The sequence below is a fragment of the Lissotriton helveticus genome, chromosome 1_1 (genome assembly GCF_964261635.1).
Source record: "Lissotriton helveticus chromosome 1_1, aLisHel1.1, whole genome shotgun sequence".
Taxonomy (NCBI): domain Eukaryota; kingdom Metazoa; phylum Chordata; class Amphibia; order Caudata; family Salamandridae; genus Lissotriton; species Lissotriton helveticus.
The window spans coordinates 130,507,071-130,527,858 of record NC_136057.1 but is presented as its reverse complement, the minus strand read 5'-3'; the positions used below and the strand labels follow the sequence as shown (position 1 = coordinate 130,527,858).

The window sequence follows — 20,788 nt, the reverse complement described above, 5'->3', positions numbered from 1 at the left end:
CACCAGGAATCCTGCGTCGTCATCAGGGGGTGGAGCTGCGTACTCGTGTGTCTTCCAGTTAAAGGGGCCGTCATCCAGTTCGTCGGCCAGTTCCCAGGAACAGGATTCTCCCCTGTTCCAGTCATGCTGATAATGAGGCAAAGAGGGGGAGGGCGTCAGTTCACTACGCCACCACTCAACATTATCCGGTTCTTTTCCTCCCGTCCCCTGCCCAGTGTTACATTCCTCCCCCCCTGGTTGTTGCCGATTGGGAAGAATGAATTGTCTGGATAGGAAATCAGCGTTTCCATTCTCAGTGCCCTTTCGATGTTGTATTGAAAAAGAAAAAGGTTGTAGAAAAAGGAACCACCTGAGTACTCTAGGGTTATGGGCTTTGGTCCTATTCATCCATTGTAGCGGGGCGTGATCTGTATAAAGTACAAAAGGCTTGCCTTCTATGTAGTACTTTAATTTCTCCACCGCCCACCTTATCGCCAGGCATTCTCTTTCGATCGTGGGATATTTGCACTCCCTAGGATGTAGTTTCCGGCTAATGTAGAGGATCGGATGTTCTAATCCGTCCTCTCCTATTTGGGACAATACAGCTCCTAAGCCCATGTCCGAAGCATCCGTGGCTAAAGAGAAAGGTTTACTGAAGTTGGAAGGTATCAAAATTGGGCTTGTAGTGATGGCCACTGTAAGGGTCTTAAAGGCTTGTTTAGCCTCCTCCGAAGTATTTAGAATGGAAGAGGGTTAAAAATCCTTTCTTAAAAGGTCTGTGAGCGGAGCTGCTGTCACCGCAAAGTTGTCTATAAATCTCCTGTAATAGCCTATAAGGCCTAGAAAGGCTCGTATCGCTCTCTTTGTTTTGGGGAAGGAAGTATTCATGATGGCTTTTACTTTTTCCTCTTGAGGGGCTATAACACCTTCCCCCAACATATACCCCAGGTATTTAACCTTGGAGTATGCCGCTCTAGATTTTTTTGAGTTAATGTGCAACCCTGCCTTGTGTAGGGCTTCCAGAATAGCTGTTAAGTGTGTTAAGTGGTCTGACCAGGTATTGCTGAAAATTACAATGTCGTCAAGATAGACGGAACAGAAGGAGGAAAAGGGGTGTAGGATGGTATTCATCAACCTCTGGAAGGTCGCAGGCGCCCCATGCAGCCCAACGGGCAAGACGTTGAACTCATATAGGCCCTCCTCTGTTGCAAAGGCAGTCTTTCGTTTATTTTCTTCCCTAAGGGGTACCTCCCAGTACCCCTTAGTGAAGTCTAGCATGGTAATAAACTTGGCTTCGCCTATCCTTTCTATTAAATCATCCACCCGGGGAATGGGATAGGCAACAAAGGAGGAGATGTTATTTAAAGCTCTAATGTCCATACAGAACCGGGTCGTCCCGTCCGGTTTAGGAATCATTACAATAGGGGACGACAAGTTACTTCTTCTAGATGGACGGATAACCCCCAACTTGAGCATGTCCTGTACTTCCCTTTTTATATCCTGTCGTCATGCTGCCGGCACCCTGTAGGTTTTTTTTAACACATTTCCCTGGTTCTGTTTCTATTTTGTGCTCTATCAAAAGTGTTCATCCTGGCAGGTCCGAAAACATTGGAGAGAAGGGATGTAAGGTGTTTTGGACTCAGTTTTCTGGGCGTATGTAAGTTCTTCATTAACAGGCAGTTGTTCTAAGGTGCTCTGCTCTGACCCAGTAGGGATTCCGAATTGAGCTACCTTGGGTATCGGACCAATCCATTTTTTTAATAGATTGATGTGAAAGGTCTGCCTCCTCGAAGGGGAGATCTGGACCCTGTAAGTGGTTCTCCCTATGGTGTCTACTATGGGATAGGGACCCGGCCATTCACTCCTGAATTTATTAGTGGAGGAGGGTAACAACACTAAAACCCAGTCTCCCTTTTCTAGGGTTCTCCATTTCTTGCCTTTGTCATAATATTTCTTTTGCCTGTTCTGGCTATTTTCTAAGGAAGAGTATGCCAAATCTCTCAGTTTGCTGAGCTAGGACTACAGCTGTTGAGTATACTCTAGTAGGGTTTTCTGTTTGTTGTGTTTCTCTTGTTCCCAAGTGTCCTTCGTTATTTCCAAGAGGGACCGAGGTTGTCAGCCGTACAGCAGTTCAAAGGCTGAGCAACCTAAACTACTTTGTACCTGGGCCCTCAGTACATATAGTGCTAACGGTAGGACTTGGTCCCAGTCTTTGTGTTCAATGGAGAGCATTTTTTTTAGGGTTGTTTTCAAGATCCTGTTGTACCTTTCTACCAACCCATCTGTTTGGAGGTGAAAGGCTGAGGTTTTTATGTGAGACAAATCTAGTAATTTACAGACTTCCTTCATCAGTCTTGAGACGAACGGGGTCCCCTGGTCTGTTAAGATTTCCTTTGGAAATCTCACCCTCGAGAATAATTCTATCAATTTTTCGACTATGTTCTTAGCATTGGGGATTCTTAAGGGAAAGGCCTCCGGAAACCTAGTTGTGTAGTCCACTAGGACCAGGGCATAGGAATGTCCTTTTGCAGTGAGCTGTTGGGGTAGCACTAGTTTCTTTTGGATCACGGACTGCCTGCATCCTGAATCCAACAGCGCCCTTATTTGTCGTTGATTGACCGTTACCCTTACATAGATGGTCCCATCTCAGCAGTGTACATCACGGCCTTAGGTATGTACCCCACCTCCATTGGTTCTTCAGGGGCCTTTCATCTGGGACACAGTCTAGCGATATGGCCCCATTTGCCGCACTCGAAGCACTGGGGGCCTTTGAAAACTGGTTCCTTTCTTATGGGTTTCACTTTTGGCTTTGAACTTCCTCTCGGGTTTTGGTACTGTGGACATCTTTGTAGTTTTTTCTTGGTCCCAAGCGAGAGACCTAGGCTGCGCTCGGGAACAATTGGTGGCCATCTCTACGGCTTGTTGGGCAGTAAGGCCAGAATGTTGCTTAATCCAACGTTGGCTTCCGTATGGTACCGCTTCCAGAAACTGTTCCAAGTATATACTTGTCATTATCTCTTCTTTGGACCTGCTCTCGGGTTTCAGCCATTTTTAACCGGAGATATAGAGTCTTGGGGTTTTCACCAGGAATTCCTTTTTCTTTCCTGAACCGTACACGATAGGCCTCTGAATCTAATCCTAAGTGGTCCAGGATTATTTCTTTGATCTCTTGATATGGCGTATTCCCTGTAGCATTGGCCACCTGGTATGCAGCCTGAGCTTCCCCGGTTAACAATGGGACTCAGACGTGAGTCCCTTGTTCACTTGGCCACTGGATTCAAGATAGCCTGGCTGATGAGGATTATGAATCCAAAACCGGTCCCATGATGCTTGTTTCCGGTCCAGGGAAGACATGGCTTGGCAGTTCGGGCTGCACTGTTCCCATGAGGCACAGGGTCAGACTGATTTGCATATAGCCATGTCTGAACTGGGGTGGCTGAGTGAACTAAAGAATGGTGATGGATTAAACCCAGATCAGTTGACTGGGGGTGAGTGTTTGATTTGTTCAGGTGCTCCGTCCATCATCCCCTTTTGTATCGCCAGAAAGAAGGGCCATTTTTCTTCTGCCCAACCACAGGCCCGGGCTGCTCTTTCAAAGTTAGTCAGAAAGGCATCTGGATCCTCCCCTGCGTTGTATTTTTGTAATGATACTCCCGAGGGATGCGTCGGGTGGCTCTTCGTTCCCCATTGGGTAAAGCACTGGGTTGTTGGACCGCCTTATTTAAGCCTTCGATTTGGGCCGTAATGGTGTTCTTGAAAACTTCCCTGTCTGCTTGAGCCGACGTCATTTGTCTTTCTACAGCCCATTCTAACTTTTTTTGTCCTTTTATAAGGTGTTGTATGATTTGGTCCATCATCTGTTGCGGGATGGAAGGGGGATATCCCACTTCTGACACCAGTTGTGGCGTGGGATCAAGAAGAGACCTAAGACCAGTTCGGGGTAGGTAAGGTTTTATTTTGGAAAACGTCTTTTTATGTCGGGTTGTCAAGGTGTCTCTCTGAAAAGCTCTGGGGTCCGTGATGGCGTCTGGTTATGGTCTTGTTTCCAGATGGTTAAGAAGCAGACTTCAGGGGATTTTCCGTTCTTCCTAACTCCTAGTTGGACTCCGCCAGGGAAAAGAAACAGGTACAGATCGTCAGGATATGTACTCTATCTGGACTGTCCCACAGGGAACCGGGCAAGTGCAGGAGACACCCATGCTAAGGTGCTAAACACTTTATTAAACGTGCGAGGGTGCAGAGGCGTGATTACTGGTGAGGAGGGGTATATTTACACGGTGAGGACAAAGAAAGGTTGGGCAGATATTCTGGCACACACGCGGCTACGGTTTAGAGGAACCCCGTCTTCCTACCCAGCCCGCCAAACGCTGCCGTACCTGTTGTAGCCACACTCCTCCCTCGGGAGTGTGGCACGGCGATTCACGGATTCAGTGGCCTCCTGGCTTACTCCTGTCGTCCTCTGGTTCGCCTCCAAAAGCTCCGTTCTTTGCTCCTCCGGGCCGCTCTCCCACTCTCGATCCTCGGCCGGTGACGTCACACTCCAGGACATCTTCTTCCGGGTTTTTACCCACTATGAATCCCGCGCCGTCATCAGGGGGCGGAGCTGCGTACTCGTGTGTCTTCCAGTTAAAGGGCCGTCATCCAATTCGTCGGCTAGTTCCCAGGAACAGGCTTCTCCCCTGTTCCAGTCATGCTAATAATGAGGCAGAGAGGGGGAGGACGTCAGTTCACTACGCCACCACTCAACATTATCCGGTTCTTTTCCTCCCGTCCCCTGCCCAGTGTTACCATGACCTTAATGCTGCAATTTGCATTTCATTACCATCATTTGCTTACTCTGGAGAATCTCCAGGGTGTAGGAGGTTTGCTCTTCCAGAGTTCTTTCTTCAGCTTCTGGGCAGTTATCACTCTGTGGCGATCTGTGGTCAAGTTTCTCTGCTCTTCTTGTAGTAGCTCTTATCAGAGCTTCATCCATCCGCCAACGATAATAAGATGCCAGGCATCACACAGCACACAACACAGACTATGTTGGGCTACGTCGGCGCAGTTAGAGCGAGGATAAAGTTCTCCGGACCCATCAGGCTGTGAATGTAACCTATGGGCTTAAGATGAAATGTAGAGCTTACCGCCTTCCTGAGTGGCTCCAGACTGCTGTGTGCAGACTCGATAGCTGGCAGCACCCTGGAGTATGTATGTATAAATCAGATTATGTTGGAAGTAACCTGCAACATAGTGGCAGGCAGCACCCTGCCATAGAGTAGGGTTTCTCATAGTGTTTTAATTACTGACACATTAATGGAGATTGTCTTTTAACAGGCAGAAGAACAACACTGACTGTACATTTTCCTGGGTTTGTCTTTAAAATGACGTACACATTAGGAATGGCATTTCGTTCTGATGGAATAATAACACAAGTTATCTTGCACTCTATGTTGTTGCATGAATTGTAGGCTGCAATAAATTCCATGTTTCATTCAAACAAGCTTTCTACAGGGCACATACACGATTTGCTGCTGTAGAGAAATAATGCTCCTGTGTACTGTGGCAGACTCAGAAATATTGAAAAACGTCATGATTTCTCTTTCAGTACTTCCTAGTAAAATCTTTCACTTTTTGACTCCTACATTAGCAGAAACGTAACCTAGTACCATTAAAATCGTTGTGATGGGAACATTCATGTGGGGTTAGGACTGGCTAGACCAGAGAGCATTCTGACTTGGAGGAGTATGGAGTTGACCGCCTTGCCTGGTCCGGTGTGGAACCAAGCCAGCGATGCTTTGCTGCAGGCTCCTTTGCCCTGATAGCTGGTCAACAGTTTGAGGAGGAGGAGGTGAAGAGCTGGCTAAGTGTGCCATGAGGCTGGCATTTCAGTACATCCCTGAGAAGTGAGCTTTGATTCAATGTAGTGTTCCTCTTATACCACGTGCAATTACTTCTCTCCAAAGCCTCAAGAATTCCTGGGTGTGAAGGGCGGCTGATTCTGATTGGGTGCTTGATAGATTTTCCAGAAACTCATGTTCTTGATTGTTCATGTTTGTCAGTAGTTAATGAAACACGCCCAGGTGTTTTATCTCTTCAGTTGACACAAGCTGCAATATAAGTTTCTTTGTCGTTGCAAAAAAATATGAACGGCTGACGAGCCTCTGTCTGTCAAAGAATGGAAGGGCTGGGGAACTGTCATTCATCTCACTGCTAAGCAGAGCAGTGTCATGCTTCACCCTCACTCAGACCTCTGATTTTAACCAACATCGCTTAGAACACTGGGACATTAGAACCCATCCTTTTAATGAGAAAAACAAAACTACAAGTCCCATAAGCAATAGTTGTGGAAGGTGTCACGCAAGACCTGGGGCAACATCGATTCAGCACATCCAGTTCCATTTTTTAAGTATTTGACACAATATTTAATTTATAACCTTTGTTTTTTATGGTCATGAGTCGTCAGAATATTAAAAACGTGTCTTTTATTTTCAAGGTCAATTAAGTAATGGTCACCAGCTTGGAAGCTCTGTTAATTCTTCAGTATTTGTCATTGATCTCCACATGTGGCTGGTTTGGGTCTCCCCCTGCATCGTTCCCGATAACTCGCACAGGTAAGGAGCTTGTAGCAGCAACATGATAACCCCATACTCGTCTGTAAGAAGTGCGCTCTGAGGCAGGTATCCGATCATTTTTGTGAAACAACAAATGCCAATATCTGCTATGTACATTTGTTAAAATAAAACACAATCAAATCACAGTATACTGTTCCGGAGGTTCAGTCCCAGAGTCATTATCTGTAACTGAACGCAGACACCCTAGGAAGCAGGTGCTTTTAAGACAAGTTGCGTTCACTCACCTGAAGGTGACATGCTTCCTCATTGGGTTATACTCCTCACCAGGCCGGCGCTACAATGCTTGGTGGGCGCCACTAGAGGGCACTTTGTCGCACATCTTTTATTAAGTATGCCGGATGAGCATAGTAGGACAGAGGATGTTGTGTCATAAGATGCGAGATTGGTGAAGTCTGAATATAAGATCAACTATCGACCAGTTGCCACAATATAGTTAACCCCTTCGCTGCGACGGCTATTCGGCCGCATCGCTAAGGGGACGGGGGGCCGCGCAGCGCTCACACGCTGGTGACGGAAGCGCTCCGTCACCAGCCTCGGGTGAGCTGTGCTGATGACGGAGCGGTTCCGTCATGGCCCCGCCCGCTCAATAGAACGCGCCGCGCAGGCGCGAAATCAGCTCCGCGCAGGCGCGTCGGGCGGGCCATGATGGAACCGCTCCGTCATCAGCACAGCGACACCGCGGCTGATGACGGAGCGGTTCCGTCATCAGCATCGATGCAGTTAATGTGATCTTCCTGGTCCATGTTGAGATTAAAAACAGTGGCAGAGAAATTGAGGAACTAATGGCCCCTATCACTGTGTGAAAGTGTCGATCACCTATGGACCTGCTGGTAAGCTGGGGTCTATACTTCAGGTCAACGTTTTTCATGCCTTGTGTAGTCATGGAGCAATCTGTTGGCATTTCATCAGGACCAAATATGGGAAAATGTGACCTAATCTTCTCCACAGCATGAGGAGCTCTGTAACTCAAAGCCCTGCACCGTGCATAGGTGATAAGGTGCCTAGTACCATCTTACTACCACAGGTGAGCGCTGTCTAACAGAGTGCACTAGATACGGTAACCCTCCTAAAAGTCAGGACATATTGACTTATCCAATAGCGAAGACGCCACATCAGACGGCACCTGGTTTGAAAAGCACATGCTTCCTAGGGTGCCAGCGTTCAGTTAGAGGTAATGTCTGTGAGACTGAACCTCCAGAACAGTATTCTGTGAGTTGATTATATGAAAAATGTGTATTCTGGACTGCCATTTTCCTCGTCATCTCTTATGATATGTAAAATAAAACACAACACACCTGGAGGCCAACACATCTATCATACATTTAATGCAAAAATAGCAAAAGGCCAAGCAAACTAACAAGTGACAATTGTCTTTGCAATGGACGAGAGCATCCACCCTAAAGCAAGTTGGAGTATATAATGCTAATGCTGCACAATGTATTTTATACACTTTTCTTCTAATACAAGTCAATAAAACATGAACATGTGATAGAAACAGTTACTGAAACGACACTAATGAGTAGGAGGAAGGATCTTCTCTCAAGAGGAATGTGAGGAGTCTGTGAGGTGCAGAGTCCGTGAGGTGCAGATAAAAGCTACACAGACAAGCTGCAGAATTCACTGTTTCTGGAAATAACACTTCTGTTTGTCAATGTTCAATTTACTACAAGATGCAGGAAAGTGTGCACCTGGACATCACTAAATAAAATGGTCTGGGCCCCAATAGAATCATGTAACTTTTCAGGCATATTAAGGCGAACAGTCACATCAAATTAATATAAGAATATTGTAATTTGGTAATGTAATATATCAATGCAGGTTGTGGCATTGATGTGTATGATGTGTAAATAATTATCGGTATTAAAGAAACCAGTATATCCAGTTATGCTTTCTCAATTCCTTCTTCCTAGAGGCCAGCACTGCTGCTATCCAGCTGTATTCAGCAGTGCCTCCTGTGACCTGGAATCCTGCACTTAATCAATACCAAATGTTGTCAATGCTTCTAGCCAACCCCGGTCACTGGTGCCTCTCCCACCTTCACCACCCTTGGGCCTGTTATTCTTTTAGCCAGCTCCAGTCAATAGTGGCCCCTTGGACCTGTATAAAAGCCTACTAGCCAGCTCCTGTTAGTACTGGCCCCTGGGACCTGTTATCATTCTAGCCAACTTGAGTCATTAGTAGCACCTTGAGACTAGTGATCATACTAACCAGCTTCAGTCAGTATTGGCTCCCTGAGATCTATTATCCTGCTAAGTAACTCCAGTCAGTAGTGACCCCTGTACCTTAAATCCTGCAAATATTCAAATCCAGAGGTTAACTCTACTGCCAACCAGTTCCAGTCAATATTGACATGCATTGTTACCCTGCTTGTAATGAATACCAGAGGCTAGCGTTGTTGCTAACCAGCTCCAGTCACCAATGGCCCGTCACATATTATCCTCCATAGGATCAATGCCCAAGGCCTGTGCAGCTGCTAACCTGCCCTAGTCAGTAGTGACCTCCCAGACCTGTTATTCTGCATATAATCAGCAAGGCTTCGGCCACATTAACACTCACCCCACATCCTTATGGTATATTAGCAATGTAATTTATTTACATCATACGGTAGGTACCGCACTATACCACACGATCCCAAAAACAAAAAAATTCTAAATTTGCCTAACCGTTCAGCACGCCACCTTGTCAAAAATGACCAAATCACACCAAGCACTATAGCCTGCCACATCACATGGCACATTCAGCCACAACATGACAAGATACTACGGCAGGGATTTGGGGCCATTAATCCTCTGTTTGAGGCATGTATGCTGTAGATGCACTGTGTAGGAAGGTGGCTACCTGACTATGGTTACCCCAGATTTTTTGCCTGTGTTTAGCTGGTTTTTTGACTTAGTTGACCTGGTTCCCTGCTAATCAGGGCCCCAGGCCATCTGCTCTCTCTGTAAAATGGATTCCATGTACCCTAGGTACATACCCCAATTGGAAATGGACTCCTTGTCAGCCCCTGTATAATGCACTATAGGTGCCCAGGGCATAGGGGCCACCAAGGCCTACCAGGGGCTGCAGCATATCTTTTGCCACCCCTGGCTGGTTCTTAAATTGACACAACTGGCTGATCACTCAGCTGGGGTAAGGTGGTGTAATCACCCCTTACTTAGATATAGTATACCTATATCTAAACCTATATCTGGACACATATAAACCTGTGAGCCACTCCTATGGAAGGCCTCATCAATCCTGGAGGCAGAGTGCGTGGTTTAATGTGAGATGGAGCTCTAGCATGAGCTGAGCCTGTCTGCAGCTGTCTGGAACAACTCCCTAAGCTGTTTCAGGATAATGCCATACCATATACTCTTAAGTGCCTTATAATCCTCGCGGTTATATAGCAACTCTGGTTTGGCTTTATCAAAACATGTCGTGTAAGGTGTCATACGATTTGGAATACTATCCCCTCGCCAGTTCTGGCGACGGGGATAGAATTCCACCCCTCTAGAGGGGTAAGACATGTTCCTTTACTTTAATGCGGTTAATTTCTAAAAGGGCCTTAGATCCACAAAATGGATGCCTCTGCCACAGACAAGAGTCTGGACCCCTGCAGCTGACCGAAACTCAGCAAATGGGGCCTGGACAAAGGGTTTCCTGCCACAGGAGGGTGTCACCACGCTCCAGACAGGAGATAGTGGATTGTAGCAGGGAGGTCTGAAAGAAACCAGACACTGCCTGGGGCGCACAAGGCTGCCCCTTGCATAATCCGGCCAAACCGGTTCTGGGGCACTCCAGCCCTCGTGCCAGGGCGGCCTGGATCAAAGGAAAGGGGTGTATCCACCCCCTTCCTGGGTCCCACCCATAGGGGGGGACCTAGCAGGTAATCACGCCCCCCAGATTCGAATAAGAGTGGGAGCAGTGCCAATGCACATCAGATTTCCTGGAAGAAACATTAGAAACGAAACTCTGGACCCTTGGACCTCCATCTCAACGTGGAAGCCCGAAGAATCTCCCTTGTGGTCAAGGAGTGACCACCCTGCAGCAGCAGGCACCATCCAGCCCTCGACGTCTACTTGGTTGCAGTTCCCGCCGGAACTCGAGCGACTGAGATCGACGAGATCAAGCTTGCCTGCCTTCCAACAGCCCGATCCACAGTCCCTGCAGAGCTGAGACCCGTGGAGGCGACCGGAAGCGTGGGGCACGCCATCTTGAATTGACCACGAGACGCTGACCGTGCAGCCCACGAGTGACCCTCGAAGCTGTGCACCGGGGTTTTAGAAGCCCCAACCCTGAGCCACTCTTGCACCGAAGCTCACCCCTCTACACTCATCGAGTGCTGCGTGGGGCCCTTCTGCTACTTTTGGCTCAACGCGTTGGCCCGGTCACTTGCCAGCCGGCTAGTGGCCCCTGTGCCGACGAAAACTTGAAACCGACTTGTGAATTTGGTTGCTCCAGATCTGCACCAGCTCCCCTGAAAAGGAGCCCCCACTCTGACCTTCCTGGTTCGAGTGAGAAGCAATCTCCCGGTTCCGCGTGGATTGCTTTTGCCAAGTGTTGTTTGCTCCAATCTTGAAGCCGACAGCGCCGACGGTGAGAGCCTGCGTGGGACAGATCGTGACCTGCTCCTGGACGTCGTAGATGCCCCAGAGCCCACGTGACAGCGGAGAGAAGCACCGCGACAGCGACCTGATTGCGCCCGACATTGCCTGGTTCCGTCCTGGTTCCACCCTGGTCACTGCTGAGTGACCCAGACTCTGTCCCCTCTGCTTTCAGGTACTTTTCGACTCGAGTCCACCCTTGGACTCCACCGGACACTTCTCTTTCACCCTGCCTGCAGCCCTTTCAGCTTCAAGCACCAAGAGCCTGCGTGACGAAACCCGACTCAACTTCGACCCTGTGCACCCGCTTCCTGTGGGTGAGGTAACTTTGCTCCGCCGGTGTTCCCACACTGGTGCACACCTCTAGGGTCTGTGTCTTAAGTTTTGTTCCTCTAGGTTCAGCGGAAGTGTCCTTAAACTCTAACTTTGTCATTTTTACGCACCATTGGTTAACATTGGTGCATGCGTGCGCTTTCCGCACTGCTCCCGAATCCCGTGGGCCTCTCCCGACTTCAGCACTGCTTGTCCTGACTGCTCCCAGCGATTCCCTAGGCCCTAGGCCTAACCACTGTTCGATTGGTATCTCTTATACCACTTGTTTAGTATATGGTTTGAGTGGCCACCCGCCCTCATCCATAATTGTGCAACTTTGTATGTTTAAACTGTGCTTTTGATTTAACGCTTGTGCCCCTTTATTCATAAAGAATACTGGGGATTGTTTTTAGTAATAAAGACATATATTTTTATAATATATACTTGTGTGGTGTCCTTTCATTTGATATTACAGGATTGTATGTGGTAAAACAGCTCGCTTAACACGACCTCTTAAGTTAAGCCTTTAGGCTGCTTAGTCCATGCTACCCCTAGGATAGCTTGTCTAATAAGGTTGACTTACAACCAGACACCATAAGGGATTGTATGGTCTGATAATAGGTGGTTCCAGAATTGGAAACATCACCTATCAGGCCAACTTCTCACATTGGTGAGCAGCGGTGCGGATTTGAGCTTGCTGTTGTTTTACCATTGCAATCTTTTATCAAATTGAAAGATCACATCAAGTACCTCTAGGTACATATAAATCAAAAGCTTAGCATATTAAGTTCTACTGAACTTAGTAGTTGTAGATTAAAGGGATTAGCACACCCTGACTACAACTCACTAGTAAGGTACAGTAGGAAAACACTTAGTGTAGGTGGGTGCATCACTTACACCACACTAGAGTCATGTCTGACACAGGAAAAGCCTCAGGGTCTACTCCTGTGACAGTTGACCTTACCCAGGCAACTTCCAGCTATGACAAACTAACCCGAAAGTACTTGATTGCCTTGTGCAAATCAAGAGGGTTAAAAAGGGGCAGAAGCCCCACCTGTCCAATCCTGATAGCCATTCTAGAACAGGATGACTTAGAAAGGGCGAAGGGAATTCCCCTAGGATCAGGAAATGGAGAGAACCCACCTGTAACTGGTACCCCTCAGGAGGAAGAAGAAGGAGAAGAGGGGGATGAGGACTCAGAGGTTGAGGACACAGAAGACCAGGGCCAGGTTGGAGTTGCCAGGCTTAGCCAGGCCAACTTAAGCCTACTAGGGAATGGAGAGGGCCAGCACCTCCCCAGATCCTATAGCATTCTCCCAGGCAACAGAAGAGTGAGATCCCCCTCAGGGGACTCTCATATTTCTAGTGCCTCAAGAGAATCTGAGAGAGGTATGACTGCCTCTCAAAAGACTGAGCATAGGGCCAGAATGAGGGCTGTCAGACTCCAGATAGAGAGGGAGGAGGTAGCCCTGGCTCAAGCTAAACTTACCTTGGCTCAAGCTAGACTTACCTTGGCAAGAGAGCAAAAATTGTGTGGCTTAGATGCCACTGGTGGCAGCAATATTCCTAAAGAGAAACCCAGGTCCTATGATAGTAGAAACCTGACAAAGATTGTGCCCCCCTACAAGGAAGGGGATGACATCCACAAGTGGATAACTGCTCTTGAGAGAGCCTGCATGGTACAGCAGGTTCCTGAGGAACAGTGGGCAGCAATCTTATGGTACTCCTTTTCAGAGAAAAGGAGAGATAAGCTCCTCACTGTTAGACATGAGGATGCAAACAATTACAAAGTCCTGAAGAGTGTCCTAATAGATGGGTTTGGCTTAACCACTGAACAGTACAGGTTGAAGTTCAGAGACACCCAGAAGACACAGACTCAGGACTGGACTGATTTTGTTGATTGTGCAACTAAGGCTCTGGAGGGTTGGCTACATGGCAGCAAAGTACATGACTTTACAGGATTGTATAATTTGATTATGAGGGAGCAGATCCTAAGTAATTGTCAGAACCAGCTCTTACACCAGCACCTGGTGGACTCTGATCTGACCTCTCCCCAAGAATTGGGAAAGAAGGCAGACAAGTGGGTCAGAACCAGGATTAGGCCTAAGAATCAGGACAGTAACCAGAAGAAGGAGTCTACCAAGCCTCAAGATAAGGGTGGGGATAAAAATAAAGAAAAGACTTCCCCAGGGCCCCAAAAAGTCCAAGAATGGGGGTGGGTCCCAAGACACTTCTTCAACTGAGAAAAAGCCTTATTGTTATGCCTGTAAACAGGTTGGGCATTACAAAACAGACAACTGTTGTCCCAAGAATAACAATAAAGAGAATATACCTCCAAAGCCAGCTCCAACACCTCCTGTTACTGTCAGCAGTAATCCCCCAGGAAGTGGGAGCACACCCAGGAATCTGGGTGGGTTTACTTTTGGAGCCCAGGAGGACCCTGGCCTATCCAGGTCCCCATCCCCAAATGATCTTGTTTATGAGACTGGCAGGGGGTTTGCCAACTTCTCTGATTGCCCAAATACTTTGAGCAAATATAGACAAGAACCCATCATCAATGGTTTGAAAGTTGAAGCTTTTAGAGACACGGGGGCTAGCATCACCATGGTGGCTGACTGTATAGTCCCCTCTAAGCAACTTTTACCTGGTGCCACATACCAGGTAACAAACATTGATGGCATCAAAACAAATCATCCCATGGCAGTAGTAAGTCTCAGCTGGGGAGGTGTCATTGGCCCAAAGAGAGTGGCAGTGTCATCAAACTTGCCTGTAGACTGCCTACTTGGTAATGATTTGGAAATCTCAGCCTGGGCTGAGGTTGAACAGGAAATCCATTCTAGAATGGTAAATTCCAATGGAAAGGTTAGTGGGGCTGTAATGGCTACAGCCCTAATTCAAGATGTCCTTCCTGAGAAGGTTGGTAGGGCTGAGAAACTCTCTGCCCCATCTTTAGCAAAAGCTCTTCCTGAACAGAATAGCAAAGCTGTTATGATAACAGCAGAAACCCAAACTGAGTCTCCTCCTGAAAAGGTTGGTGGGGCTGTGATGGCCACAGCCCAAACTCAAACTGATATGTGTGTTGTGAAGCCTGAAATGATGGATAACTCCACACAAACTGAGAGCATGGAGGAGGAAGAGAAATCTCCCCCTCACCAGACTTTAGGACAGGATCAGCCTCCTCAGGGAACTGATCTTACCCCTGATGAAGGAGCTGCCCCAGAGGTGGTTGGGCCTAGCCTGACAGAGCCTCTGATGGCGGTGGACCCTTCTCAGGTGGGACCCAGTCTGGAGCAGGTAACCTGCCCCTCTCTCCCTTGCCTTAGCCAGCCCAGGGCTGCAGAGGACAAGAAGGACTGTGAGACCCAGAGGGCCCCCTGTCAAATAAAGCACCCCCATCAACAGATTAGGGGCACCAAAACTAGTAGCCCTAGTGAGGTGAAAACTTTAAAAACTCCTGAGGGAGCCCCCTTAAAAACAGTTAGGGACCTCCCACAGATGGATTCTGTTGGGCACAGCCAAACCTGGGACCCAAAGGGCCCAAACCTGAACTGTCCCTCCAGCAGGCCAAACAGAGGGACCCAGCCTCCAGCTTTAGGTAGCCAGAGGTTGACCCTGAGAGCACAGTGCAACTCAGTTAAAGAAAGAAAGGCACACCTGGTGGAAGATAATTGGAGGAAGCCAAGCCCTAACTTAGTAGAGCCTCACTTCAATACTCCATATCCAAACCAGCCTTTAACTTTGCATAAACGCACCCAAGGTAGTGATTCCCTATGGTGGAGACCCTCTAATACCCAAAGGGTGAGGGACTGCTTAGTGGACCATGAGACAGGGGGTACCCATGCTAGTGCAGGTACTTCCTTATATGGCCACTCAGGCAATATAGGCTTACCTGGCCAAGGATAGCCTTATCTCCTTTCGTTTGGGGGGGGGGGTTGTGTAGGAAGGTGGCTACCTGACTATGGTTACCCCAGATTATTTGCCTGTGTTTAGCTGGTTTTTTGACTTAGTTGACCTGGTTCCCTGCTAATCAGGGCCCCAGGCCATCTGCTCTCTCTGTAAAATGGATTCCATGTACCCTAGGTACATACCCCAATTGGAAATGGACTCCTTGTCAGCCCCTGTATAATGCACTATAGGTGCCCAGGGCATAGGGGCCACCAAGGCCTACCAGGGGCTGCAGCATATCTTTTGCCACCCCTGGCTGGTTCTTAAATTGACACAACTGGCTGATCACTCAGCTGGGGTAAGGTGGTGTAATCACCCCTTACTTAGATATAGTATACCTATATCTAAACATTTATCTGGACACATATAAACCTGTGAGCCACTCCTATGGAAGGCCTCATCAATCCTGGAGGCAGAGTGCATGGTTTAATGTGAGATGGAGCTCTAGCATGAGCTGAGCCTGTCTGCAGCTGTCGGGAACAACTCCCTAAGCTGTTTCAGGATAATGCCATACCATATACTCTTAAGTGCCTTATAATCCTCGTGGTTATATAGCAACTCTGGTTTAGCTTTATCAAAACCTGTCGTGTAAGGTGTCATACGATTTGGAATACTATCCCCTCGCCAGTTCTGGCGACGGGGATAGCATTCCACCCCTCTAGAGGGGTAAGACATGTTCCTTTACTTTAATGCGGTTAATTTCTAAAAGGGCCTTAGATCCACAAAATGGATGCCTCTGCCACAGACAAGAGTCTGGACCCCTGCAGCTGACCGAAACTCAGCAAATGGGGCCTGGACAAAGGGTTTCCTGCCACAGGAGGGTGTCACCACCCTCCAGACAGGAGATAGTGGATTGTAGCAGGGAGGTCTGAAAGAAACCAGACACTGCCTGGGGCGCACAAGGCTGCCCCTTGCATAATCCGGCCAAACCGGTTCTGGGGCACTCCAGCCCTCGTGCCAGGGCGGCCTGGATCAAAGGAAAGGGGTGTATCCACCCCCTTCCTGGGTCCCACCCATAGGGGGGGACCTAGCAGGTAATCACGCCCCCCAGATTCGAATAAGAGTGGGAGCAGTGCCAATGCACATCAGATTTCCTGGAAGAAACATTAGAAACGAAACTCTGGACCCTTGGACCTCCATTTCAACGTGGAAGCCCGAAGAATCTCCCTTGTGGTCAAGGAGTGACCACCCTGCAGCAGCAGGCACCATCCAGCCCTCGACGTCTACTTGGTTGCAGTTCCCGCCGGAACTCGAGCGACTGAGATCGACGAGATCAAGCTTGCCTGCCTTCCAACAGCCCGATCCACAGTCCCTGCAGAGCTGAGACCCGTGGAGGCGACCGGAAGCGTGGGGCACGCCATCTTGAATTGACCACGAGACGCTGACCGTGCAGCCCACGAGTGACCCTCGAAGCTGTGCACCGGGGTTTGAGAAGCCCCAACCCTGAGCCACTCTTGCACCGAAGCTCACCCCTCTACACTCATCGAGTGCTGCGTGGGGCCCTTCTGCTACTTTTGGCTCAACGCGTTGGCCCGGTCACTTGCCAGCCGGCTAGTGGCCCCTGTGCCGACGAAAACTTGAAACCGACTTGTGAATTTGGTTGCTCCAGATCTGCACCAGCTCCCCTGAAAAGGAGCCCCCACTCTGACCTTCCTGGTTCGAGTGAGAAGCAATCTCCCGGTTCCGCGTGGATTGCTTTTGCCAAGTGTTGTTTGCTCCAATCTTGAAGCCGACAGCGCCGACGGTGAGAGCCTGCGTGGGACAGATCGTGACCTGCTCCTGGACGTCGTAGATGCCCCAGAGCCCACGTGACAGCGGAGAGAAGCACCGCGACAGCGACCTGATTGCGCCCGACATTGCCTGGTTCCGTCCTGGTTCCACCCTGGTCACTGCTGAGTGACCCAGACTCTGTCCCCTCTGCTTTCAGGTACTTTTCGACTCGAGTCCACCCTTGGACTCCACCGGACACTTCTCTTTCACCCTGCCTGCAGCCCTTTCAGCTTCAAGCACCAAGAGCCTGCGTGACGAAACCCGACTCCACTTCGACCCTGTGCACCCGCTTCCTGTGGGTGAGGTAACTTTGCTCCGCCGGTGTTCCCACACTGGTGCACACCTCTAGGGTCTGTGTCTTAAGTTTTGTTCCTCTAGGTTCAGCGGAAGTGTCCTTAAACTCTAACTTTGTCATTTTTACGCACCATTGGTTAACATTGGTGCATGCGTGCGCTTTCCGCACTGCTCCCGAATCCCGTGGGCCTCTCCCGACTTCAGCACTGCTTGTCCTGACTGCTCCCAGCGATTCCCTAGGCCCTAGGCCTAACCACTGTTCGATTGGTATCTCTTATACCACTTGTTTAGTATATGGTTTGAGTGGCCACCCGCCCTCATCCATAATTGTGCAACTTTGTATGTTTAAACTGTGCTTTTGATTTAACGCTTGTGCCCCTTTATTCATAAAGAATACTGGGGATTGTTTTTAGTAATAAAGACATATATTTTTATAATATATACTTGTGTGGTGTCCTTTCATTTGATATTACAGGATTGTATGTGGTAAAACAGCTCGCTTAACACGACCTCCTAAGTTAAGCCTTTAGGCTGCTTAGTCCATGCTACCCCTAGGATAGCTTGTCTAATAAGGTTGACTTACAACCAGACACCATAAGGGATTGTTTGGTCTGATAATAGGTGGTTCCAGAATTGGAAACATCACCTATCAGGCCAACTTCTCACACACATGCTTCGCATACTCCTGCCATCTTGTGTTGGGTCCGGATGTTTGCAAGTTGTTTCATTATTACCCCTAGATTTATATTCCGGCGTAAAAATTACCTGCACCACTTAACAAATCTCTATTTGTTTCATCCCCTCTGATACTCTCCCTCTTTGCTCTATTTCTTTCCAATTGTGATGGCTTATTTTCCACCTGTTTATTACTTTCCTCCACTTGCAGCATTTCAAAGGACTGAATTTTCCCATTCCGATCATTTTTAAACTATCAGCTTGATTGTTTAGGCATTTATTTTTCATAACTGCTTGTACCTCCGATAGATCCTTATTAAATAGAGGGTAGAAGGGTTTTGTTGGAGACATTTGTTTACCCTCAATTTCACAATATGATATTTGGTCATGGTTGTTTCCAGTGTTCAATCTCATTATATCTGATGCATTTGTATTTTTCATACTTTTAGAAGCTTATTTCTTGCTTTCCGTTGTTTTTTCCTCTGTCTTTTTGATAGATGAACGTCCGGGGCTGCGTCTGTAATTGTTGATTGTGTCGAGCATAGGTTTATCACTTCTTGATCTTTTGTTTTATCATCTATTTTTTCTTTAACAACAACAGTATTGTCTTTACATTTTATTGTACCTTTAGAGGGGCAGTCAGTCTTGATGGTTTGAATTCCCTCATTAGGAAAATTCACTTTTACATCGTCAATTATTGTTTTTTAAATATCCGGAATGGTAGCTAGTTTGTTAATTAGTGGGGCACAACTACACTCTGCATACGTAGATATTGGCTGGGATTGTGCCCTTACTATTAGATTATTTTGCGTTGTTATCTTATGCTCCATTCCGGTAACAGAGGATGCCATAGCGCTCGAGATCTGTTTGGACCTCCTTTTTGTTGGACTGATATGTTAAAGCTTCCAGAGTTAATTGCGAGGTTTTGAAGAATTAATCCCAAATTGCTCCTGCGTTCCCACTTCCTGGTACCTGAGCACCTGGGCTATGGTGTTGCCCATTTATGAATGATAGGCCCTTATACTTCTCTTTTTGTGGTCCTTGAAAATCATGTCCTCGTCACAAGAATTAATGAATTGTGGACTACTATTCAAAACGTCTTTTTGATATGGAGTACTACAACGCTGCAGAGTTTCTGGGTTGCTGTTGTATCCGTCCTTATTAATTTGAGATCCGTTATTTTGATTACATTTCGGCTGGTCCTGTTTTTAACTGAATTTATTTTAGACAGAGTAAGATCCGATTTCAGTGGGGTATTGGCTTCCGTTATGATTTTCACCCCACCATTTAGTTCATTTGGAGCTTCTTGCTCAGGTTGATTTATTTGGCCCAAATTTGATGGTTCCCCTATCCCGTTAACTTTTCTGATTTTTACTTGCACTTCTATTGGCATTGGATGCCTACTTTGTAGTAAGTGCTGAGTATCTCCCATTGTTAGATTTGTGCATTTTGGGTCCTCTTGTTGTGAATGACCAGTAAGTGGAATAGTTAACATCTCTAGGTCCGTTATTTGACCCCAATGGTTGACTTGGTCCTTAGTTGAATTTGACATTCGTTCGACTTCAGCTTCAGACTCAGGGTGGCCTGGTTCACTTACTCTTGCTTCTTTTAGAGAATCAAACGGGCCAGTGACAAGACCAAATGGTGCTTTGATTGGACAAAAACACCTCCAAACACCTCCAAGGGAAAACACCCCCAAAGCACACCTCAGTACAGAATCCGCCGGTGCTGCTGGTTACTTATTTAATTAACTAATTAATGAATCAATTGATTAATATCCGGGATCCGGGTAGGGCTGTAGTCTAGGCATGCAGAATAATTCAGGGGTTGAGGGGTGCTTCAACAGGGTCAAAGTCTATTGTCACTTTCCCCTTTGCATAATTTCTCAGATTTTGTATAACAGACTTATTACAGACTGAAATGGCTCAGCGACTTACGGACCGATCAACCTTAACTACTCGCCACATGCCACACACCTCTTGCCACGTGTCACTCACCACTCACTGTTCATTGCTTGTTCGTTGCTATTCATCGCTGTCAAGAGTACAAGGGAGAATGCTGGCAATCATTCAGGAGCAGGAGCGGGATCCAGAGCCAGTCCACCTACAGACGGCAGATGTAGACACTTCCCTCCACTCCTCTGCTCAGCTCTGCTCTGCTCAATGCTTGGTGAATACGTAAAATCAGGCGGCAGTTCCCTGAGTTCTGAGGAATGATTGAAGCGTGCGATGTCGGACCATAGATGCGTCCATTCCTCATCGGAAATGGGACGGTGAATTAAGTCTTCCCACATAGACATATACCAGGGGAGTGTGGAAAGCACTGTTTTAAGGAGGAAGCTATAGATAAATGAGATCACCCCTTTCATATTAGCAGTCTTGGTGAGAAAGGCCTCAAATTTTGTGAGAGGTCGAGTAGCAGCCTCCCGTATCTGAGGTGTGAGGGCCCAGTGCATTAATTGGATATACTGATATCTTTCCGTGTTCTTCAATACAAAGCCCCTTTGACATTGATCAAAAGTAAGGGGATCAAAATTGTGGAACAAATGTATTAGAGTTAAGCAGCCTCCCCTTCTCCAGGCATCAAAGGGTCCCTCATGTTGGGCCGGAGGGAAAG

The 20,788-nt window shown here is 47.6% G+C and overlaps 1 protein-coding gene across 1 annotated transcript in view; it reads left to right on the top strand.

Moving 5' to 3' along the window:
- The first annotated feature begins 3,888 nt into the window (after positions 1-3,888).
- The window catches only part of LOC144769066 (uncharacterized), a 55,886-nt gene continuing 38,986 nt past the window's right edge, over positions 3,889-20,788 (top strand). The window contains exons 1-2 of the mRNA XM_078653089.1: positions 3,889-3,919; positions 6,455-6,572. Coding sequence (XP_078509215.1) covers positions 6,523-6,572 — 50 coding nt within the window. The 5' untranslated portion in view covers positions 3,889-3,919; positions 6,455-6,522. The remainder of the gene's footprint in view (positions 3,920-6,454; positions 6,573-20,788) is intronic.